Genomic DNA, 23,609 nt, shown 5'->3' with positions numbered 1-23,609 from the left:
TAGTTTTTCAGAAAGCCTACCTATATACAATCTCTAGATTATTTATGGGTTATAATTTATAATCAGAGACTTGTTTTTCCTCTAAATTAACTATTGGGTTGGCCAAAAATTGTTTTTTTCTATAAGATTGTTCTAGAAGCACTTAATTGTCTTTTAACTGTATCTGAAACAATTTTGTTAGATCATGTTGTGACAGTTGTTCTATCAGCATACATTTTAAAAAACATCACCCTGGTTGGTTTGTGGATTGGGTGCCACTGCTGCTTTTGGCCTGGAAACCAAAAGGTCTCCAGTTCAATTCCTGGTTGAGGCACCTGCCTGGGTTGTGCAGTGGGTCCCTGAACATGTGTCCAGAGAGATCAATGTATCTCTCGCACATCGATGTTTCTCTCCCTCTCTGTTTCTCCCTCCTCCTCTCTCTAAAAAAATAAAGTCTTTTATAAAAAACATTGGAATTGGTGAATTTTTGTGTAGCCATTTTAATATTGAAGATGGAAGAAAATATTCAACATTTTTGGCATATTATACTTCATTATTTCAAGAAAGATAAAAACACAGTTGAAATGCAAAAAATGATTTGTTCAGTGTATGGAGAAGGTGCTGTGACTGTTCGAACATGCAGAAGTGCTTTGCAAAGTTTTGTGCTGGAGATTTCTCACTGGATGAAGCACCAGTCAGGTTGAAGTTTATAGCAGTCAAATTGAGACATTCATTGAGAACAATCAACATTATACCATGCTGGAGATAGCCGACATACTCAGAATATCCAAATCAATAAAGTAACTGGTGAAAGTGAAAAAATGTGTCTTTTATTTTACGGAAACAACCATATGGACTTTTTAACCAACCTAATACTTTGTCTACATCAACTTCATTTTAAGTTCATTTTAAAATGTTCTACTGATGTGACTGGATTGTGAGTTTGAAATTTAAACATATAAAAAGAACCATAGTATCTGATTTCTCAGCAATTTTCTCTATTATCCTTTTATGACATTGCTAACTGAGTTTTTCTCTTCACCAGGAAAAATGGGTTGAAGTTGCCTCAATGAAAGTGCCTAGAGCAGGCATGTGTGTTGTGGCAGTCAATGGGCTTCTGTACGTTTCTGGAGGTCGATCTTCCAGCCATGATTTCTTGGCCCCAGGTACTTTGGACTCAGTTGAAGTTTATAACCCTCATTCAGATACCTGGACAGAAATTGGTAACATGATCACCAGTCGTTGTGAAGGAGGTGTTGCTGTACTATGAAATATAAACTGTAAGAGAACACAAGAAACATTTTGAAAATATAAGATCTGAAGTTTTGCAAATCACACACATATTTGGTCATAGGACCTTTTGATTCTGTTGAGTTTTTCATGTATTTGATAAATTACTAAAGGATTTTTCTAAGAATTTGAGTGAGAAGGGATATGGAATATATCCTAAATTAATAAAAAGTTCACAAAAATTTTCCAAGCTTACTAATAGAAATGCTATTTATGCCCTTGAATTGTCCAGTTAGGAATAGAGTCCTGTTTGTAAAAATGATTTGCTAGAAACTTCTTGGCAAATAGCCCCTTTAGTGACTTCTCCAGTGCAATTCAAGCTGTAACATGACTCTAATGTGATGTAAGAGTAACAGTGAAACAGTTTAAAGATGTTTATACATTCATGATTCAATCCAGAGCACAATTTTCCATGACCATAGTTTAACCTACAGCAAAAAGCCAGTAAACTATTTCCTGCTTTTGTTTGATGCTACGAGTTTCACTAGTCCTAAATTTTTTATTGATAACAGATATATTGAGAGGTACATGTGGGAAATCTCTAACTATATAGATATTTATTTATATATGTTTTGACCTGTTGATAACAGCATAAAAAAAGCTTTTGCTCACTTAGTTTTTTGTCTTGATGCTGAGGATGCAAGTGGGCAATTAAGTGGAGGTTCTTAGTGATAGTCCTTTATTGCAACAGGGTGATAGAGCCAGTAGAGGGTATGCACCTAATAAATTTCTTCCCCGTTTTCTAAGTAGTCACCAAAAATATCTTTTTGGCTTTGGGAAGATGGAATTTTATTAGATCATCAAGCTTTGTGAAGCTTACTTACACTTGGACAAGCTTAAGTATGAGCTTACTACAAAGCTACTGCCTGGCTTGGAGAAGATGGAACTGTAGATGCCTGTGAAAATTCTTAGACACTGATTCATAAGATGAAAGTCTTCTGATCCAAAACTGCATCTCAAAACTTCTCATTTCCCCCCCATAAGAAGCATTTAAAAAAACTGTTCTATCTAGTTCTGAGCAGAAAATTCATGTGCATGATCATCACTTTTAAGTTATTTCTACTAGTCAGTTGGAGCCATTTGTGTTAAAGATTGCATACATTTAGATTTACTTAGCTGATTCCAGGATTTGATTAGTATATTCCTGATTCCCCCTTTTCTTTAATAAAGTCCTTGAGAATATTGTTAGAAGCATCAACAGCTTATTTAGATAGAAAGCTCTTGGTAAGCATCGAAGACTCAGCTTTCGTATCAAACATATTTAGATTGCCCCACAAAGATACTTTTCTTCATAACTTAACCATAAGCTTGTATTAGGAAAAGCTTATGTAATGCAGACAGAAAGTTCTGAAAGTCTTAAGAGTCAAGATAACTGGTTGGGATCTGTAAAATGTCAAGGAATGAAGTGTCAAGATAATTGATAGACTATTTAAGCTTATATGCCTTTAATGTTCCTAGTTACAGAGAATCTGCATTCTGATTCAAAAGACATTTACAAAATGCTCCTATAATTTAATTCTCATTATTAGCTGGCATCCTAAAATGGCAGCATGAAGAGAGGCATTATGTGCTGCTGTGGCAGAAATGTAATGTCAAGACAATCAGTGTTTGGGCTTTATCGGTCCAGATAATCCCAGAAGAAGATAATTGTATATATGCTGATTCCTAGGTGATGACAAATTGCTTTAAAAACAATGTACTAATAAAGTATTTTGATTGTTGCTTTTCCATCTGAGATTTTGCTTTCCCTTCAGTAGAAACATCTTCTGAAGAATGAGGGTTTTCTTCATTATCAGGCTGTAGTAAACTGTTCTCTACATTAATAAGGATCATGTGGTCGTATCAGCCATGGTCTTTAACTGGTAAACTTCTCAGTGATCTGAAGAAGTTCTAGCTCTATGGTGTTTTTATACACACACGTGCACGCACACACACACACACACATTTTTGCTTAGGGTTGCTGGAATAAAGTACCATAGAAATATAAACAAAAGAATTTATTGTCTTAGCTTCAGAGGCTGGCAGTCTGAACTTACAGTGCTGGTACAGTTAGTTCCTTCTGAGGGCTGAGACAGGGATCTGTTCCTGGCTTCTCTCCTTCACATAGCCATCTTCATGTGCTCATGGCATTCTCCCTGTATGCATGTTTGTCTCTAAATTTTCCCTTGTTATAAGAATACCAGTAATATGTTATAGCCTACCCTTAAGACCTCATTTTAACCGTATTCTGTAAAGACTTATCTCCAGATAAGGTCATATTCTTCAATATTGGGGATTAGTACTTCAACACACACTTTAACCCATAACAAATATGTAAGAAAGTAAAGAGGTTACCAGTCCAAACTCTCATCTTTCCATAGCAAGAATCACTAGAGTGGAAATCATATGTAAATAATTCATGTATGAAATATTTGAATACTTAAGCAAAGATAACATACCAGGTAATATAATTTCCTTATTTATAGTCTTATACTATTCTTTTTCTTACATTATATAAAACGTTTTTCCTTTTTTATGCTACTAAGAATCTCAGGAAACAAGGTTTTCAAGTTAAAATTCTAAGGTAATGCTTTAGCTGTTTTCAAAAAGCTTTCTTTGAGATAACATGTAAAACTATAGGCAACATTACTAGCCATCAGAGAGAAGAAGCAAATTAAAACCACAATGTGCTATTACCTCACACCTGTCAGAATGGCCAACATTAGTATATCAACAGACCACAAGTGCTGGTGAGGATGTAGAGAAAAGGGAACCCTAGTGCATTGTTGGTGGGAGTGCAGACTGGTGCCGCCACTGTGGAAAACAGTGTGGGATTTCCTCAAAAAGTTAAAAATGGAACTGCCTATGACCCAGCAATTCCACTGCAATAGCTACATGTTGGAAACAGCCCAAGTGCCCATCAATAGATGAATGGATTAAGAAACTGTGGTACATTTACACAATGGAATACAATGCAGCAAAAAGAAAGAATTCCTACCTTTTGCAACAGCACAGATGGAACTGAAGACTGTTATGCTAAGTGAAATAAGCCATTTGGCAAAAGACAAATACCATATAACCTCACTTATAACTGGAATCTAATGAACAAAATAAAGAAAAATAGAACCAGAGACATGGATATGTGGAACAGACTGATAGCTTTAGGAGGAGTGGGAAGAAGGGGGAATGGTGGAAGGAAGGGCGAATGGTGGAAGGAATGGGAAGGGATTAGTCAAAGAACATGTCTGAATGACTCATGGACATGGACAATGGAAAGGGGACTGACTGTGGAAGAGATGGGTAGGCTGGATGGAGGGGGTGCCAAAGGGAAAAAGATTGGGATAACTGTAATAGAATAAACAATTTAAAAAAATAAAGTAGAAAAACAAAACATGTAAAGCCAGTTAGCCCCTTTCATTAGAATATCAGGATGGCTCCAGCTTGACTTTTCCTAACTTTATGCATTAGTGGCTTTATTCTTTTAAATAATTTTGACTCAGTGGTGTTCTTTTTGTTGATAAGTTGCATCTATACTCTGCCAAATATCCTGATAAAAACTAAAATATGTGTCCAGTTTCTCTTCAAAAGTTACTTCCCCTTGTGATAATACTCCCAAATGACTTTAGAGCCAAAGATCCTTTCAGCTCATATAACTAAGTTATACCAGGTAAAATGAACTTGCAAATGCAATTACCAGGGGCAACTTAAATGAAAACTCTGCCCTGGAACAGCTTATTACTTTCAGACATTCATGGACTGAAGTTATTCTCCCGAAATGGGAGAATATGTGTTTTTCTTCAGTGATCACAGTCTCTAGCAAAAGGGATTTTTCATCTTTTTTTATTTTACATTTTTCAAATTAAAACATTGAAATGTATGAATCTTATATAATTCATAACACTGAATGAGAACTGTAACCTAATATGACATGAAAAGGACTTGTTAGGGATTTTCAAGCTGTTGATCATATAATTCCTATGAAATAAAGATTTCTAGAAACGAAAAAAATGTGACTAAATTATCATTGGTGGGAAACAGAATTAAACAGTAGTAGAAGAAAAAGGAGATGCAAAACCTTACAAGGTTTGTAACTAACATGCTAACGTCATCTACAGGGTAGTTTTATACTTACTCTACTTGACCAGGTCTCTTGGGTCCTTTCTCTGGATAAATATCTTTAAGTAGTAAAGTGATTACAAATGATAAAAAGGCAACTAAAGTGCCTACTATCCTTAGGGCTTTGAACCAATTGGGATAATGTGGCAAGAGAAAAAGTTCAGTATGTAATGCTATCCCTAAACCTATTATTACTGTGACTATAGCTTCACTGAGCCTTTCAGAAATAAGGAAGGCAAGCCATGAAAACACAACAGGAGCTGTACTACTAGCTAAATTGAGGAAGTCTGATTTGGCTGGACTACCTTCAGGAAGAGCAAAACCCCATCTGATCCCTCCCAAGAAAGATAGGAAACTGGCTCCATAAGCCATCTGAGTAAAAGCTAATGCAGGGATATAAGTCTCTGCCATCACCATGATCAATGGTGGTGCAAAGAAGGGGATTAGTCCCGCCAAAGATACATAGATTGCTGGCTTTGGGCTGTCAGGCAGGTACATGATAGTTTTTGGTGGCCTGGCTGGAAGTACTGGCTGCTTCTTAAAGGTGCATGGAGAAGTATGGTAATATTGTGTCTTGCTCATACACACTAGAAAGGATGAGAAGGGCCAAGGCCTTAGAAACACAGGTGAAAAGTTCTGCTGGAGACATGTCTTGAGAGAAAGTGTTTGTGTTCTCCTGCTAGCTCCTAGACCGACTCTGAACGGGTACTTCAGCATCTACAGAGAAAATAGAACCAAAAGACAAAAACACTTTTAAAAAATCACCAAATGTCTTAGTTAATTCCAACATAGAACAATTTAAAAACAAATTATCTACCTTCAGTTAGCACACTGAACTTTACAGAAAGGTTGGACTACAGAGTGATGTTATTGCTGGCTAAGGCTATTAACAACTATACAAAATCCAAAAGAAACTACTGAATAGAAACCAGCAATGTTTTGGCTTACCGCTTATTTTATCCCATGAGAAATATATCTCCAAGAACAGGTAAAGACTGGATGTTCACTTTTTGGCATTCTAAACTGCCTCTTCTATTTATAAATTGCAAAAGCAGTTATACTAACCACTGGGAATTCTATTCTATGTAGGGAAAAGCAATCTACCTTCCAATTTATGGACACTTCATACTTTCCATAGCTCCATGCCTTTCTACATGTCTCTGCCTAGAATTCTGGCTTCTACTTTACTATTTGGGAACTTGTCTTTCCAAATTCAGCTTAAAGCTTTCTCCCATCTGGTTTAATGCTCCTATTAATAAGTACCCTATGTGCACTTCCACTATAATTCTCACAGTGAACTAAAATTGTGTTTATTTGTCTGAGTAGACGTGAGAGCCAAGGCCATATTTTTTGCCTTAAAAAAAAAAAAATCCCTAGTGCCTTTCATGCTATATGGCCAAATATCCTTGCCTGCTGATTCTATGCTTTAGTGAGCCAATTCCAAACTTCAACTAATAGATCAACAGTAAGTCAAAAAGTGTTAGATGAAAGGAAAAGTGAAACAGTTATTTAAGAATCTTGGTAATACCTCAAAATGCTAGGAATGATTCCATCTTGGGGCCTACTTTTTCCTTTTGTCTAGAATGTTCTTCCCTGAGCTATTTGCATGGCTCATTCCCTAACTTTTGGCCACCCTATTTATGTAAGGTGTAATCATAAGTCTGTTGTTGACTATATGTATTTCCTTCCTCTGCTTTATAGTTCTCTACAGCACTTACATATTAAATACTTTACTTTTTTGTGTTTTACCCCCACCCCCACCCCCAAATATATGAGGATAGGACTTTTTGTCCTTTTTCACTGCTATTACCCAGCCAAACCATGTCTGGCAAGTAGTGCTCAAATATTTGCCGAATAAACCAACCTTTGAAGATGCTTGAAAAAACTTCTGGATGAAGTGAAGCATACTGGGCCCTAATGAAGTCTTGCTCAGGAGGATGCCAGGTAGTACTGATTAATGTATTTTTACAGCTAAATGGACGGGCTGAATCAGAAGCATGTTGCTGTGTACAAAATAAAATGTCACTTAATTTTCTTCATTTATAATTTTCAAAAAGTAACTCGAGAATTTCTTCCATATAACACAGTTTCCTTTGAGAACATCATTAATTAATGTTTTCAGAAATTCAGTAACATGTTAATAGATCCTTTCCCTTCTCTGAAAAGGGTAATGCATAGCCCTGGCTAGGGCAGCTAAGTGGGTTGAGTGTAGGCCTGCAAACCGAAAAGTTGCCAGTTCGATTCCCAGTCAGGGCACATGCCTGGGTTGTGGACTAGGTCCTCAGTTAGGGGCATGCACCGCCATCATTTCCCAGCTGTGTGAACTTAGATAAACTGCTTCCTTAAAGGGCCAATTTTATCATCTTTAAAACTGAAGGTCATTGTATCTCTGTTCTCTTTTTTTTTCCCCTCCTTAGTTATCTATTTTGGCACTTAGAAGTTTACAGCCCAAAATAGTGATATAAAAATACTAGACAGTATTTTCAACCAGACAGTGTAGCTATATGTTTTATATGCATCAAATCATTTAATACAATAACCTCATGAACTTGGTGCTGTAAGACTGTATAACCTATTAAGCTAAAGCACAGACTTTGGAATCAAACAGTCTGGCTCAACCACTTATTAGCTATATGACTTTGGACAAGTTATTTAATCTTGCTGTGGTGCAGTTCACTCACCTTCAAAAATAAGGATTATAGTAACTACACAGGGTCATTGTAAAAACTAAATCAGTTAATACACCTAAGGAGCTGAGAACTGTCCCTGACACAAAGAAAGCACTAAAAAAAATGAGCTTTTATGTTCTCCTTACACCAGAGGGAATGGTTAAGAACCCTGTATAATATAAGCAACTAGTAAGTGAGAATATAAATCCCAATGTCTTATGCGAGTCCCATTCTTAACCAGGAGAATGAGGTGTCTAAAAAAATCCAAAAGCCACAGTTGTCACTTCATTAACAATTTTAATGCACTAATTTCTTGATCACAGATCTGAGAACTCCTGTATACAAGTCGATGTCTTCATTCTATACATAGGAAGCAAGTAGGAAGTTAAGTTATCCTGGGCTTCTGAGTACATCTTAATATCTACTACATACACCTCCTGACTCCGAGACACACATTTACCTGCGGGGCCCACGGATACCTTTGCTCAGTATCACCCGTGTACGGGTCTCTAGACCACCCCACTTAAACTCTCAGCGCTCCCTCCATCTTTGGAACTCCCTATGCATTGTGATATGTGCTTTCTAACTGATGGCTTAAAAGCGAGTAAGTGTAGCCTAAAGCCCGGGGAGGGCCAACTGGTGAGGAAATTAAGGACGGATCCAAGGGTTAATCCGCTCAATTCAGGCGAAAACGCTCAGTATTTATACTGCCCCCCCCCCCAAAAAAAATTGCAAACTGCAAGCCTCAGAAAAGGATGTGGAGTCTGGACACAATGATCCACGGCAAACTTTTCCCGACAATGCCCGCAGCTCTAGTTTACTGCCAACCCTTAGTGACCCCTGTCCAACTTGCACCTCTGGAAGCAGCCCTGCTACTCACTTGCCAGTGCCGCGCGGGAAGATGGAAAACTGAGCTGCAGGAACAGCCAGGTATTCTTGAAAAGGAACTTCCGGCAAGTAGGGATTAGCTAGTCCCCAACTTCCTGACGATCGGCGCGGGGGCGGGGGGAATGATTCCGGGTGAGGACTTGACTAGCGCTAAGTGGTTCCCATGCTGGACTTTGTTTCCGCCTTGGGTTATTAATTCTAGTGAAAGCCGCTTTTTGAAGTCTGTAGGATAGCTGAACGATCCTGGCCTCTCTCTATTCTAGGTTTCCCAGCCAGTTAGGGAAGCTGAAGTGTAATTCCTGAAAGTCTCAGAGTGATAGTGGAAGAAGGTAGGAGAGACTTGGAGTCTAGGCCAAGTGTGACTTGGCCAATTTGCTTCTCACCTCTGCAATTCATCTTTTAGTTTACATAACAGGGTTTCTAGGATCGACGGGGCACAACTGCGCAGTAGGGTCCTGAACTACTAATACTATTTAAGAAAAAAAAAAAACCAAAAAAACCTGTCTACTTCTATCCTTTTGCTGGGACCTGGAACTTCATTAAGAAAGAACACAAGACCCCGTGAGAGGAGTGGTGGTAAGAGCTTTGGGGGTGATTCAGAAAGATCATTCGTCCCCTTCGTTTTAACTTTTGTCGGGTGTGTGACCTAGGGCAAGTCCGTTCCCTTCTCTAGGCCTCCATTTTACAGCCTATCAAAGGGGAACAGCACCAAGCAACTTGAGCGGTCTTCTTAAGACAAATAAGAGGAAAACTCAAGGGGCCCACGCTAGTCAGTTCCTCCATCCCTCCAGATTCTGGGTAGCTTAGTTTCCTGGTCGCCGGCCATCCTGTGGTTTAGCTTCCAGTGCAGGATGGGCTTACAGCAAATTCTCCATAATAGTAACCGCTTCTAGTCGGGAAAAGCTTTCACTTTTATTTCCTTCTTTGTCTGTCATGGCAGCGCCGCCCCTTCCCGTCGTGCAATACCCAATGAGACTAGGTCGGAGAACCGCTTCTCCGCCAGGAATTGAGGCCAGATATCCGCACTGTGCTGGGTCGGGGGCGTGACGCCAACCGTCGGGCGGAACTACTACTCCCAGCGGGTAGTGCGTCGCACCCAGCCGCGCTGGCCTCTAGAGCCCGGCGCTGTGGCCCGCGGGGCGCTGGAGTCTTAGCAACACGCGCACGTGAAGGAGCGGAAGGTGAGAAAGGGTCGGCAAACGCATGCTCCTACGAAACCGGTTTGCTGGTACTTGCAGAGGTAATTTGGAGACGGGTGCTTGCCCAGAGGTGAGGTGTGGGAGGGTAAAGAACGAAGGGGCGGGGAAAACCGGGTACACAGAGACGCACCACCCAATCATTGACACGCGTCCAGGCCCTAGTGCTGGGCAGGAGCAACAGAGGAGTACCAAACTCGGATGGCCGCCGCCTCTAGCTGCTGAGAAGGAAGCTGGGGGGCGGGGCAGGGAATAACTGCCGTTCACGCGCCCGAACGTTGGCAGCGCGGGGCAAGGGCAGGGTCATCGGAACAGGGCGCGTGCGCTTGCGTCCCCAGTGGGCGGTGGAGTGGGTGGGCGTGTGTGAGGCGGGGTTGAATGGGGGCGGGCTGGGCTGGTCATCGCTCCTCCCCCTCCATCCGCTCTGCCCCTCCTGGACCTTGTGGGCCGGGCAGCCATTTTGGAAAGAGCTTTGTTATGGTTCTGGGCTCTCCACCTCTGCGGGATCAGGAAGCTGAGGACGCACCCTCAGACTCCGCGTTTGGTCCCTAGTCGTAGCCTGGCCGCTGCTCGGTGAGTAGGAGTTGCAGACCATGGGGTAGTAAAAGATCTAGCGTCTTGCTGGCGCCGGACTCCGCCCGGTGCCTGACCGGCCGGCTGTCGAAACAAGTTAAAGGAGGCTCTCACACAGGTGGTTGGGTGTAGGTCGGCCCCGGGAAGGGGAGCGGAGTTTACAGTTCTCGTTTTTCGCACCGCACACCCCCTCCCCCTCCGCGCACGGCGCTTTAAGCAAGAGCGTCGCAGTGTCTCTGCCAGAGTGCTCCTACTTTAACTTTGGTCTGCGGGTCGGAGCGCTCACCTGCGGCTCTCTGGCTCCTTTCCAGGCGTTTCGGCTTGGCGGTTGAGTGACTTGGTTTACGGGTTTCTTTTTCTTTTTTTCTTAAGTTAGAGCCAACGGCTTTTTTCCAGTGAAGGAAAATCTAGGGAAATAATTGTCTAAGTCAAGTGTGGGGTATGAGGGGGAAAATCCATTAGCCTCTAGCGTTCTGGTTCTCCTTGGTAGCTAGGTATCTTCGTTGATTTAGGTTAAGTCCATCCAGCAGCGACCTCCCCCACCCCCGGAAAAAAGCTGGTAGGTTTTGAAGTAAAACGAAAAATTTTTTTCTGTTTTAAATCTACCTCGTGCCCCCCCCCGCCCCCCGCCCCCGTGAAATTCAAAAGAAGGGCTGAATCTAAAATGGCTGTAGCTTGGGGAAGTGCCCTGAGATTCGGCAACTTAAATACGTTAAGCCGTCTGAAACTTTTAGTTGTTTCATCTACGGGGACACAACTGAATTTTTTTATCTTTTGGTCTTCTCGCAACTGATGGTTTATCTTCAAGAGTCCTTGATAGATGAAAAGCAAGGTGAGGCCAAAGAACTTTGCTTACTCCAAAAGTTTACATAAGAGTGGGTGCGGGGTTTGTTACAGTTGCGTTTAGTTTTGAAATTATGCTTAGTGGTAGTCAGCCAACTTTATATTCCGAAGTTGGTTTGTCATATTTGTTGAAATACTTGCTGTTAGCGTTGATATTTATTGCTTGGGAAAAGCGGAGTTCATGGGTGGTTTATATTATAGTTTAATAACAGAACCCTATCCAGAAGTAGAGTTGACTGGTAGTCTTTAATGGACTTAGATTTGTAATTCGGTGGACCGCTGGCTTTTTCTAAGGTCTTTTATGTATAATACTTAAAAGGGAGTCAGAGTGCTGTTAAGTCTGGGACATTTATTAGAAGGGTGTAAGACAACTAAAAACAAGCTTCAGCTGTGGAGTGCCTGATTTTTGTGCCCTTTTAAACAAAAGACTGTCTTTTTGTTTGCCTTTTTTTTTTTTAACCATAAGATCCAGAAGTCTAACTAAAAACAAAAAGGCATAGAATGGAAACCAGAAACAGTTAATTAACGTCAGTGTTTGGGGAGGTGCTTGAGTTTCAAGTTGTAATCTGTCTACAAGATAAAATAATAAAATGCTGATGTGAATGGGAACTTTGTAATTAATAGTAAAATAAACTGTCATCTTCCCTAGGGAGTGAGTTTCAGTTTACCTTCCTACATTGTTTCAGTACAAAAGTCTATTTTTGTCAATTCTTTTAGGATTTTTTTGTTTTTATTTTGGTGGTTTAACAAGAGAAGAAAAACATTTAAAGAGCTTTATGGAAATTACAAGTCAGTTTGTTTTTTGCTATCATTGACTACTGGACACATAGGTGAGACCTTACTGTATTTTTTTTTCCCCCGACTATTCAAAATGGTTTGTATATGTTGATATAAATATTCTTTCAGTTGATTCTGGATGGTATCTTAGAGCTCTTGAAGTTTTGGGGGAAAGTGTTTTGAAGCCTTTTATATTTTGAATGAATTGAACTATGAAGTTTTCTCCATCCGTGGCTGTTTAAAAGCTTGGCTGAGGAGGACACAGGCTACTGCTTTAATAAGTTAGGAATAGTAAGATATCTGGGGTACATTTCTGCTTATTCATTTCTAAATGCCCAGTTAAAAAGAAAACAATTCTAAATCAGACTTCAGCAGGTTGCCTACCTGTTTTATGATTAAACTGTATACACTTAATAACAGTGGTAACTCTAATGTACCAGGGACTGACTGTTGCTCAAAGTGTTTTATATTTATTAATTTGTTATTCCTATGAGGTAAATGTTGTTTTACCCCCTCATTTTTTGGTTGAAAATAATTCTTAAGACTTATCCAGCAAGTGGGTAGTAGAGCCTGTATTCAAAGTTAAGCAATCTGTTTCTAAAAGTCATTGTGCTTAATTAAACGTTAGGGCTGCTTCCTTGAACCATGAAAATAAGGCTGTTGAAAAGATGAGAGAGACAAACAATTTTAAAGGATACCAACTGGAAATGTAGTTCATGGAAAAGATAAATTTTGGTGTGTGTGTTTATGGCTTTTCAACTTGAGAAAAAAATGTAGGTATGCATAGATAACATGCTACCTCATACATGACTGTTAGTTCCATTGTCTGGAATTAATATGTGTTTCTGCTGAAACTTAGTTGCCCAAGTCACATCCAAATCAAACTCTGATTTTTATTTCCCACTGAAGTCTGCCCAGAACAAAACTGACTACAGTCAACCTTGAAATAACATAGTTCAGTAAGCAGAGCTGAACTTTTGTCCAAAAGCATATCATAAGAGGTAGAAAATATTACTATTGTTGTTAAGTAAATCGAATTTGTATAGGTGATTTCAAATACACTAGGCAGGTATTTAAAGGGTTCTAAATGTTATTTTCCTTTAGTAAAGTAAATAGCCTTCAGTTGATCTCTTGGGCAAACTATTATTCATTTTTTTAGACAAAACTTGTCATTCTCCTTCTAAGAAATGCTAGAAGCTTTATGGTGCCAATTTCAGTGTGCTAGGTGCTAGGAATACCTAGATGACTTTAAAACATTTCTGCCCCCAAAGAACTTATTAGTTTAACAAGTAAGCACAAAAATATTCACAGGCAGCAATATAGAAAGCTGTCTTTTAAGGAGTTGATTTTTTAACATACTCATTAAATTTACCTTCCTTTCCTATGATAAAACCAGTTTACCTTATATGAACCAGACATCAGGCTAGAGAATCACCAGCATAAACAAAGTTTTAGTGCACTTTATGAGCAAGTAGGTCTATTTGTGTGCAATAAGTTTTGTTTGTTTTTAATCAAATTCATTTAAGTTTGGCTATACTTTAAATTTAGATTCCAAATTCTTGTTTCTGCTGATTATAAGTTTAAATTTCATTGTATAAAATATTCTTTTCTGAATTATTGCTATTCTTGAAGTTTTTAAGTATGTTGAAATGTTGGTTTGGGTACTCGTTGGTTAGTTAATTAAAAGGTAGAGCTGTTTCACTGTTTTTGCTATGTGTTTATGAAATTATTAGCTCTACTTTTTAATTAGTCTTGCCAGGAAGGGTAGTGAGAACCATTTGTTGTGGCCTTTGTAAGCTAGAGCCTATAATGCAGTGTATGTATTCTCATTGTTCCTTAAGACACTTTAAAATAAACAACCCTTCTACAAGTGAGTGTACAGAGGTTCTGAGAAGTTAAATAATTTATATAACATAAGGAGAAATGGGGGTTTAGGCAGTTTTATCTGATTCCAAAATGCTCTTTCCACCACATCATACAGAGAGATAGTATGATACGGTAATTAAGGGCACCGACTTTATAGCCTAAGTGTGAACCTCAGCATTGCCACTTATAGCTTTATGACCTTGGGGGAGTTTTAGATGAAGTTTCTGTGCCTGTTTCTTCCTCTGTTAAATGAGGACAGTAACCTTCTCATAGGGTTATCGTGGTTAATAAATGAAATGATATTTGTGGAGTTCTTAAAACAATGCCTGAAAATAGCAAGCACTTCATAATTGTCAAGTTGTCTGAAATTGTTTTTAATGAACATCTTTTTACCAGCTTAGTGAAATCTGAACAGATCATTGCACATGCGTTTTTGTTTTGTTTCGATTTCCTCAGATATGTTTCTGTTGATTTTTCTAGTTTTTTTGAATCAGAATCCAGGTCCCATACACTGTAATTGACTGATGTTCTTTCAAGCCTCTTAATTTGTATGTTTCTTCTCTCTTTTCTACTTACACTTTTTAAAAAGAATTCATTTATTTTTTTTTAGAGAGAGGGGAAGGGAGGGAGAAAGAGAGGGAGAGAAACATCAAAACATCTCTCAGTTGCCTCTTGCAGGCCCCAATCCAGGCATGGGCCCCGACCAGCAATCATTCACTAAACCCACTGAGCCACACCAGCCAGGGCTCCTCCTTGTATTTTGTTGAAGAAGCCAGGTAATTTGTCCTGCCTAGTTTCCCATATTCTAGATTTTCCTGATTTCCTGTAAATTAGTCGTTGGATACAGAGGCTTAAGTTGAGATTGATTTTGCTGGGGTGGGGGTGCAGGGCGTGAGGAAAAGACTTAACTTCATAGGTGGTTTTGTGTGTTTTGGGATCCCCTGCCACAGGCCCCATTCAGTATTAACTTTTCAGGTAGTTTGTTTTCTGTCCTTTTTTTTCTCTCTAGTATATATTTATTGTATTATAAAAATTGAGCTAAGTATGCTGGGTTTATACTGGTTTTGTGTTCTGATTTTGGTTACTAGTGAATGATTTTCTCGTCCTGTTTGGTCTTAAATTTTCTCCTCAAAAACTGCATTGTTAACACTACATGTATTCATTCACTTAATCATTAACTTCCCAAGAATTTCCAAAATATAGATAAGAATTGGAAACAAGAATAGGTGAAGTAACTTGCCCAAAGCCACACAGCTAGTAAATGGGAGAGCCAGCTAGATCTAGAATCTCAAAGCAAAGTTTATTATTGAGAAGAAATTTTTAGAAAATGCTTGTAAGTAAAATGAACTTGAAGTAAAAACATTTATGTTGTGATATAGTAGTCACTACTATTAAATGTCAGTTATAAAAACTGTAGTTTGTAAAGTGTGACAAGTAGTCTATTTACTTATAGGGAATTTGGAGCCTTTCAGGGCCAGTATAGCTACAAATACTACTACTGAATAGCCTGTTTATAGTGTAGTTGATATAGTGACTTTGGGAGCAAATGCTAATAAAAACATCTTTTCTGGTTCTAGTCCTGGCTGGTGTGGCTCAGTGGATTGAGTGCCAGGCTGAGAAGCAAAGGGTCACCAATTCAATTCCCAGTCAGGGCACATGCCTGGGTTGTGGGCCAGGTCCCCAGTAGAAAGATGCGTGAGAGGCAACCACGCATTGATGTTTCTGTCCCTCTTTCTACCTCTCTTCCCCTCTCTCTAAAAAATAAATTTTAAAAAATATTTTTAAAAAATTCTTCTGATTCTAAAATCCTACTTTCAGATACTGGAATAAATCTAATTCAGTTAGTTATCTGAATCTTAGAGGCAGAATTTAATGTCAGATTGCATTAGATAGTAAATGTGTATATGTATCATACTATTCTTACTTGGAACTGTTGGAATTTCAGCGAATTCCATTTCTACTAGTGGGATAGTAATTTTGGATATGGTTACAGCATGTGTTTGTGATTTTGAAAAACAAAGTATTGGAAAGGAGATTAACTATTTGAGAAAAATTATAAATTCGATTTTATTTTTAAAGATTTTATTTCTTTTTAGAGAGAGGGGAAGGGAAGGAGAAAGAGAGGGAGCGAAACATTAATGTGCAAGAGATACATGGATCAGTTGCCTCTCGCAGGCCCCCAGCTGGGGACCTGGCCCACAACCCAGGGCATATGCCCTGACTGGGAGTCAAACCAGCAACTTTTCAGTTCAGTCCACTGAACCACACAAGCCAGAGCAATATAAATTCTAGTGTTGAAAAATTTTGTATTTTGTGAAATTACTTTCAGGAAATGTTTTTTGGACGTGAAACAAAAGGTGGCACACGGTTACAGTTTATTACTAATGGGAAGATTAGGATTCTTGAGTTGCATATTCTACTCATTTGGCTTTAAAGTGATCCTTTGTTGTACCTTTTGTCTCTCTACTGTTTTAACCCCCTTCCAGTGTTATCTTTTTGTGAATCTTAGTGCGAGAGGAAACTGGAAAGGCTCTGTGCCTCTATGTTGTATGCATACACAGATACACATATCTTATATACATATACTTTCTGTCCTGGACCCCTGGCAGCTGTGCTGCTCTGAAACACTTGACTGGGGATTTGCATCTGGAGTGACAGGTGCAAAGAAGCAAGGACAGTTTAGGATCCATTTTGTTAGCTTGTGGCAGTGGCTCTAATAGTGGGCCAGTTTCCTAAGATGCTTTTCCTGTGGTGTGACCTTGGTTTGTGGTTTTGACTAAGTTTTACTTAGTAGTTGTGTGTTTGCCAAGTCAAGGATGCTTTCATTTATTCTCTGAACTCCCAGCACCTGATAAATTCTTTTTCTGCTTAATCTACCGAAATATGATTTTTTTTTAATTTAGTAAAGGATGCTGATTTTTAAAATCGGCAAGTTTGCCCCTTCTAGATTTTGTTTGTTACAGCTTCTATTTAGGGTAGTCTCCTAACTAATGAAGTGGAAAACTTTCATGAATGCCTTTTTTTTTTTTTTTTTTTTTTAAGATAACCTTAAACAAGAATTGTCCCTTTTTTATCTATTCCCAATTCTTAAAAGTACTAGTTCTCAACGTTTTAAAAAATTATTTGGAGAAAGGTCTGGGCATTTTGTCTTGGATTTTGTGTGCTTAAGATTGGTGGGTCATAGAAGTTTCACAACTTCGACTTTGTATTTGCCAAACTGTTTCCTAAAGTAGTTGTACAGATTTACACTTCCACCTGCAATATATGAGAATTCCTTGTTGCTTTGCATCTTTATAAATACGGAATTTGTTTTTGCCAGGTTAGTAGGTGTGAAGTATCTCATGATTTGACTCAGGTTTTTAAAGTAGGAATTGGTGAGTGATTTCAAGGTAATGTTCTCTGTAGGCTTTATGTTATTTCAGAGCAGTTGCATATCCATGCATGTCTTATGGGCAGGGTAGTATATAAAATTTTCAGTTACATTTTTTGGAAATAAGTTTGTTGTCATTGAGTTTGTACTAGAATAGTATTCCCTTTTTTTTGGACCCCAATCATGTAATAGCAAGTTTCATTTCTCAGTATTAGTAATTGTGGTATTATTTTCTTGATAGGAAAACACTATAGGGGAAAACTCTTAAAAGTGTCTTAGGTCCCCTTTTGGTTCATTCCTGCTCACATTTTATGTCCTTTATGAATTCTTCCCTTTTTTTTTTTTTTTAATGAATTCTTAAATAGGAATTTTTATTCTCTGAAAATAAAATAAATACTAAGGTAGCCCTGATTGGTGTGTTTTCCTACAAAGCCAGGGGTTGCCGGTTTGATTCCCAGTATGGGCACATGCCTGGGCTGCAGGTTCGGTCCCAGGTTGGAATGTGCAACTGATCAATGTTTCTCTCAAATTGATGTTTCTCTCCCTTTCTCCTCCCCTTCCCATGTCTCTAAGTGAATAAAATCTTTAAAAAATAAAGTAGCCCTAGCTGGTGTAACTCAGTGGATTGAGCACCGGCCTACAGACGGAAAGGTGGCCAGTCCATGTCCCAGCTGGTGTGGCTCAGTGGATCGAGTGCCAGCCTGCCAACCAAAGGGTCACCAATTCGATTCCCAGTCAGGGCACATGCCTAAGGTTGCGAGCCAGGTCCCCCTCTCTCTTTCTCTTTCCCCTCCCCTCGCTCTAAATATAAATAAAATCTTTTATAAAAAATGTTCAAGTAAATAAGTTAAAAAACATTAAGGTAGAAAAATGATTGGGCACTTTTTGTGCTGAGGTATCGACTGTGAGAATCGCCCATAACCCTAGGATTTTCCTTATTGAGGACTTAGAAGGGAAACTGACATACAGACACAAAATAAGTACAGACTCTTGTGTGGTTACTCAGTCCTTTAGAGGAAGTGAAAATGATAGACATTTAAACGTAAGTAGTATTCTTTTCAGTTCGTGAGATTTGGAAAGGAAATACTAAGGACAGTGATTCTCTGAAGATATGTAGGAGTTACAGTCTTGGGTTCTGCAGTTTAAGGAATGGGGATGTTCAGGGAAAGCTCTGAAAAACCGTAAAATAAAAGAGATACTAATTTATAGAATTGTCAGAATCTCTTAAATTAATATTTAATGGGCATCCTGTATGTCCTAAGAGATTATCTAATTTGCTATTAATCCCTACTAAGTGCTCCCCATTTGTAGGTGAGATAGATATGTAAACAAGTAAAAGTAACGCAGTGTGATGGGTGCTTGAGTATAGGTATGTGTGTAATGCTTCGTGAAGCAGGAATTTAGTCGCCCACTTAGAGGTGAGAAGTGACAGCTTGAAAATGAATGAGATGGTGAAAAGATTCCAAAGACACAAGAAAAGTACTGTATGAAAGCTTTTCAGTAGCTGTTATGTTTACTGAGCAAAAGAAAATCAGAAAGGAAGTAATCCCAAGTCAGGCGGAGGACCAGGATATCTTGAGGCAGTTGTTATCACTCCTGCTGCTCTCTAACATTTTCCGAGCCCCTCATGATTATTATCAATGCATGGATGACGTTTTTTTTTTTTTTAATGTGAATTGTCCTTTTTCTAGTGTTCTACACATCCAGGTAAAAATGGCAACCTGTAACATCAAAACATTTTGAAATTTTATACCTTGATGCAATCTTGCTTTAGTGATGTAATGTCCTAGAAACCAAGAGAAGGGATTTTAAGATGGGATTGGCCCGGGTACATGTAAACAGTGTATAAGCCTTTGAGGGTGGTGAGTCACAAGTTTCTGACCTTTTAGAATATATTGGTCAGGAGTTTTTGTTGTTGTTGCTGTAGAGAACAGAAATGTTTACAAGCATGGTTGCATATTTCTTCAACTACCGTCAACTTCATGGGTGACGAATAGAGTAAGCAAGATTTGTATTTTACTGGGATTAGAGTTTCGGGAATTGGATGCAGGTCTTCAAGAAAAGAGTAACTTAAGAGTATATAATAGTGGACTAGGTAGTTTAAACTACAGAACTATGCTACCTGTTCTCACTTTAAATTCATGATAACTTACAAGTGTAGGCTCTTGTTATGCTAAACTAGGGTACTTTTTAATAGTTCATTTACACTCCAGTTCTCATTTCATACCCTTACTATTCTCAAACCTGCTCCCTCCCTTCCCCCACCCTCCTATCCTCACTGTTATCTGAAAACCTTGTTTCTACTTCATTGAGAAGATAGAAGCAATCAGAATAGACATCCTAAGCTCTCACTGTGGTAGTACGTAGGTATTCTGCCTTTCCTGCTGTGGCTGTAAATGAAGTATGTGCAAACCTGCTGAAGGCCCATCTTCGCTGGTTTTTCAGATCCCACTCCTCTTCACCTACTAAGTGCCATTGTTTCAGCAGTTTTTGGCTTCATTGGCTACATCAGGTTTTTCTTTACTAGGTCATTCACATCAATATACAAAAAAACTTCTTTTGTTTTTTTTTGTTTGTTTGTTTTTTTAATTTCATTTTTAGAGAAAAGAGAAGGGAGGGACAAAGAGAAACATTAACGTGTGGTTGCCTCTCACGCCCCCAACTGGTGACCTGGCCAGCCATGTTCCCTAGCTGGGAATCGAACCAGAGACCTTTTGGTTTGCAGATCAGCACTTAATGCACTGAGCCACACCAGCCAGGGCCAAAAGACTTCTTTTGATGTCACATCTCCTTCTAGCCACTACCCCTGTTCTCTGTTCTACAACATTCAAAGGAGTTGTCTGCCCTTGCAGTCTACAGTTCCTTCCCTTTTGAACCCATCCAAATCAGGCTTTCACCGCTACCGCTGTCCAACATGGTTGCTGGTAACTTTCATGTTGCTGAATCCAGTGGTCAGTTCTCAGTCTTCCATCTGTTTTAATAGAACTTACATAGCTAGTTACTCCTACTTTCTTAAAATAAGACACTTCTGAGCTTCCAGGTCCCCTTATTCTCCCGAGTTTTCTCTTCAGTGGTCCTGATTTTCAAAGTTATACAATATGCCAAAACAAGAGTGGTTAAAAAATAAGACAATGCATATTTTGGGGGGTTTTCATAGGGTTTTTGTTGTTGTTGTTGTTGTTGTTGTTGTTGTTGATTTGTAATCGGTAGTAGAGCCAAAACCTCACTGGTGTTATAGAGGTAACTTTTGAATTATATATGGGACGGATAATTTGCTATGAATTGAGGAATAAATGAGTGAGAAAATGAAGACACTAGGAGTACACTGCTCTCTGTAGACATTTTATTAAGAAAGACTACAGAGAAATGAACATAAACACCTAGAGGGAAATACAGACTTTGAGTTTTGTTTAAAGTTGGGGGAGAAAAGGGTATGGTTTTTTTGTTAGTTGAGTAAAAGCAGAGTGGATAGAGGTTGTAGTTACCAGTAGTAATAGATGGTGACAGTGTGGGACTATGGAGAAAATGAGAGTGCTTGAGATCAAGAACACAAGGTAGAGTGGTAAAGGGACCCTAAGGTAGAGGAGAATGAGATAAGGCCCTTGGTAAGGATATCCTCTCCTAGCAGCATAAGCTTAATTATAAGGTATAAAATTAGGCTGTATTGTGAAGTACCTCAGAGATTCTCAGGGCATTTATGAAATGCTCTGGGTAAGTCATAAGTATTGAAAAGATGGATTATTTGACAAATTTTTATCAATGATTGGATTAAGTATTAAGATACAGGCAATTCTGATATGTATAATTGTGGCAAAATACACATAATTTAAGATCTATTGGCATAACCATTTTAAAGTATACAATTTGCTGGCTTTAAGTACATTCACCGTATTTTATAATCACCACCACTGTCTAGTTCCAGAACTTTTTCATTATCCCAAACATAAACTTCAAATGCATCAAGCAAGAACACTTCCTCTTCCCTAGCCCCTGGTAACCACTGCTCTGTTTTCTATCTCTAGATTGGCTATTTTGTATAAATGGAATCATATAATAATATGTGTCATTTTGTGTGTCTGGCTTCTTTCACTTAGCATAATGTTTTCAAGGTTCATCCATGTGGTAGCATGTATCAGTAATTCATTCCTTTTTATAGCTGAATAATATTCCACTGTAAGGATATACACACATACCACATTTTGTTTATGTATTCATCTGTTGATGGACATATAAATCAATTGTTTTACTTTGTGGCTATTGTGACTGAAGCTGTTAAGAATATTCACTTACAAGTTTTTATGTGGGCATATGTTTTCATTTCTCTTGGATATATATATAAACCTGGGAGTGGAAATGTTAGGTCATATGGTAACTATATTTAACTTTTTGAGGAACCCACCAAATGTTTTCCAAGGTAGCTGAACCATTTTATATTTCTACCAATGATGTATGAGGATTCCAATTTCTCTGCATCCTTGCTTTATTATAACTTATAAAATTAATTCATGAAACCTCTGAATCCTTACTACATAGAAGGCACCACGCTAGATGCTGTGTGAGTTTCAAAGGACAAGGCAGGATTCTAGAAACGACGAGGTTTTGGCCTGCTGGGAGTTAAATCAACATTTGTAATTGTCCTGGAAGGAGCAAGTATTAAGTGCACTAGACTTCACAATTAAAGTAACTTTGAGGACTTTAGAAGGGGAAATAACTTGTGGGGAAAGGCTTATTTCTTAACCATCATTTTAAGTGATGTACTTCTCTTTCCCAAGACACCTCAGCGGTTAAGCAAAAGCCTCCCCAATTAGTCTCTCTGTAAAAATGGTTACAGCCCCAAAAGACATTACCAAAGAATGTTATAAAATTTTGTAAAAAACATCCTGGTCAGTGTGGCTCAGATGAAGCATCATCCTTTTTGGTTACAGGTAAGATTCTCAGTCTGGGCCTGTACCTAGGTTGCGGGTCTGATCTCTGGTCTAGATGGGTACAAAAGGCAACCAGTTGATGTGTCTCTTTTTTCCTTTCTCTCAAAGTAATTGGGGGAAGGAAAAAAAAAAAAAAAAGTCCTCAGGTGAGGATTAAAAAGTTTTTTTGTAAAAAATTATGAAGTTATTTGTCCCCTTCGTTCTTGTTTTGTTTCTCTTTACTGAACACTTCCATTTGTCAGTCATCTCCCTTCCACATACTCCGCACATGTATGCACACAACACACTCTTACATAACTTTACATCCTAGGTGTTGGAGTGTATTGAGGATGGTCAGTAAGTAGTTGTTAAGGATATACGACAACTTTAGTACTTTCACACCAGTTAGCATCATCAGTTAGTATTTCCTTCACAGTCGGTGCCTCAGCTGGGAAGACTGAGAACATACCTAGTGGAGTTTGAAATCAGGAACTGTTTACATTTAAAATTGAAGCATTTTCCTTCATGTCTAACAGTTTTATGACCACTGGGTAATTCATCTCTCTGTTTTGAATTTCAGGTTTTTTGTGTTTAAACCAGAATTCTTTAGACAAAAAGTATGTAGCAAACAATTTTGTCTTTTCCATAAGGAAACTTGGTTTTGATTGGTATTTTTCTTTAAGAACCTAGTAACAGGGACATTATCATAATACACTTATTACTGGGGGTTGTAGGTATAGATCTATCAATATATAAAAACAACTCTTACTTATACTGAAGGAACAATAGCCAGTCAGCATTTACTCCCTATATCAGTGAATTTATATGATGGTCATCTACCTAGTTTCACAGCTAGAAATCAGAATAGGAGCCTATATTTCTTCTTTGTACCCATATCCCATCAGTTACAAGGTCCTGCTTATTTTACCTCTTCGTAAATGTTTGGTGCATTGGCTTCTTTTAGTTTGTTTATGTTAAAAGCTTGTCTTCCCCAGAGTGTGTCATACAATCAGTCCTGATTTTAAAAATCTCTAGCTGGACCACAGAACCAGTATCAAAGGACTGTGTGTGACCTAGTTGTTCTTTATGCAGGGTGGCCCTGAATGCCAGGCCTAGGCCAAAGTGCTAGCCAACCCTATCCCAGCTCACCAACTGAGGA

General features: G+C 38.7%; 3 protein-coding genes across 6 annotated transcripts in view; 2 read left to right on the top strand and 1 right to left on the bottom strand.

Annotated features, from left to right (window-relative positions):
• The window catches only part of IPP (intracisternal A particle-promoted polypeptide), a 41,024-nt gene extending 38,060 nt beyond the window's left edge, over nt 1-2,964 (top strand). Inside the window, exon 9 of the mRNA XM_054572147.1 lies at nt 1,025-2,964. Coding sequence (XP_054428122.1) covers nt 1,025-1,249 — 225 coding nt within the window. The 3' untranslated portion in view covers nt 1,250-2,964. The remainder of the gene's footprint in view (nt 1-1,024) is intronic.
• A 1,487-nt stretch (nt 2,965-4,451) lies between these two features.
• On the bottom strand, nt 4,452-8,988 carry TMEM69 (transmembrane protein 69). Its single transcript, XM_054571635.1, has 3 exons — nt 8,914-8,988; nt 7,229-7,367; nt 4,452-6,081 (listed from the first exon to the last, which is right to left on the bottom strand). The coding sequence occupies exons 2-3, from the start codon at nt 7,268-7,270 to the stop codon at nt 5,377-5,379; spliced, it is 747 nt and encodes a 248-aa protein (XP_054427610.1). The 5' UTR covers nt 7,271-7,367; nt 8,914-8,988; the 3' UTR covers nt 4,452-5,376.
• Nucleotides 8,989-9,409: 421 nt separating this feature from the next.
• GPBP1L1 (GC-rich promoter binding protein 1 like 1) overlaps nt 9,410-23,609 on the top strand; it is a 51,878-nt gene continuing 37,678 nt past the window's right edge. The window contains exon 1 of one of the 4 annotated variants that reach the window (XM_054572146.1): nt 9,410-9,497. The gene's annotated coding sequence lies outside the window, so the exon portion shown is untranslated. Of the gene's footprint in view, nt 9,498-9,986; nt 10,162-10,560; nt 10,691-23,609 lie in introns of those variants that run through there. The other 3 variants (XM_054572145.1, XM_054572144.1, XM_054572143.1) reach the window with 3 other exon arrangements.

The sequence above is a fragment of the Pteronotus mesoamericanus genome, unplaced genomic scaffold (genome assembly GCF_021234165.1).
Source record: "Pteronotus mesoamericanus isolate MK-2021 breed Mesoamerican mustached bat unplaced genomic scaffold, CSHL_Meso_final contig_221, whole genome shotgun sequence".
Classification (NCBI taxonomy): domain Eukaryota; kingdom Metazoa; phylum Chordata; class Mammalia; order Chiroptera; family Mormoopidae; genus Pteronotus; species Pteronotus mesoamericanus.
Note: the sequence above shows the minus strand (reverse complement) of the source record. Positions and strands in the feature narration are given on the sequence as shown.

Excerpts from the sequence above, each read along its gene's own strand:
- TMEM69 (XM_054571635.1), bottom strand. The coding sequence starts at position 7,270 with ATGCTTCACTTCATCCAGAAGTTTTTTCAAGCATCTTCAAAG. Across the intron at positions 6,082-7,228 it reads TTTTTCAAGCATCTTCAAAG|ATGCTGAAGTACCCGTTCAG; the intron begins GTTGGTTTATTC and ends TTTTCTCTGTAG.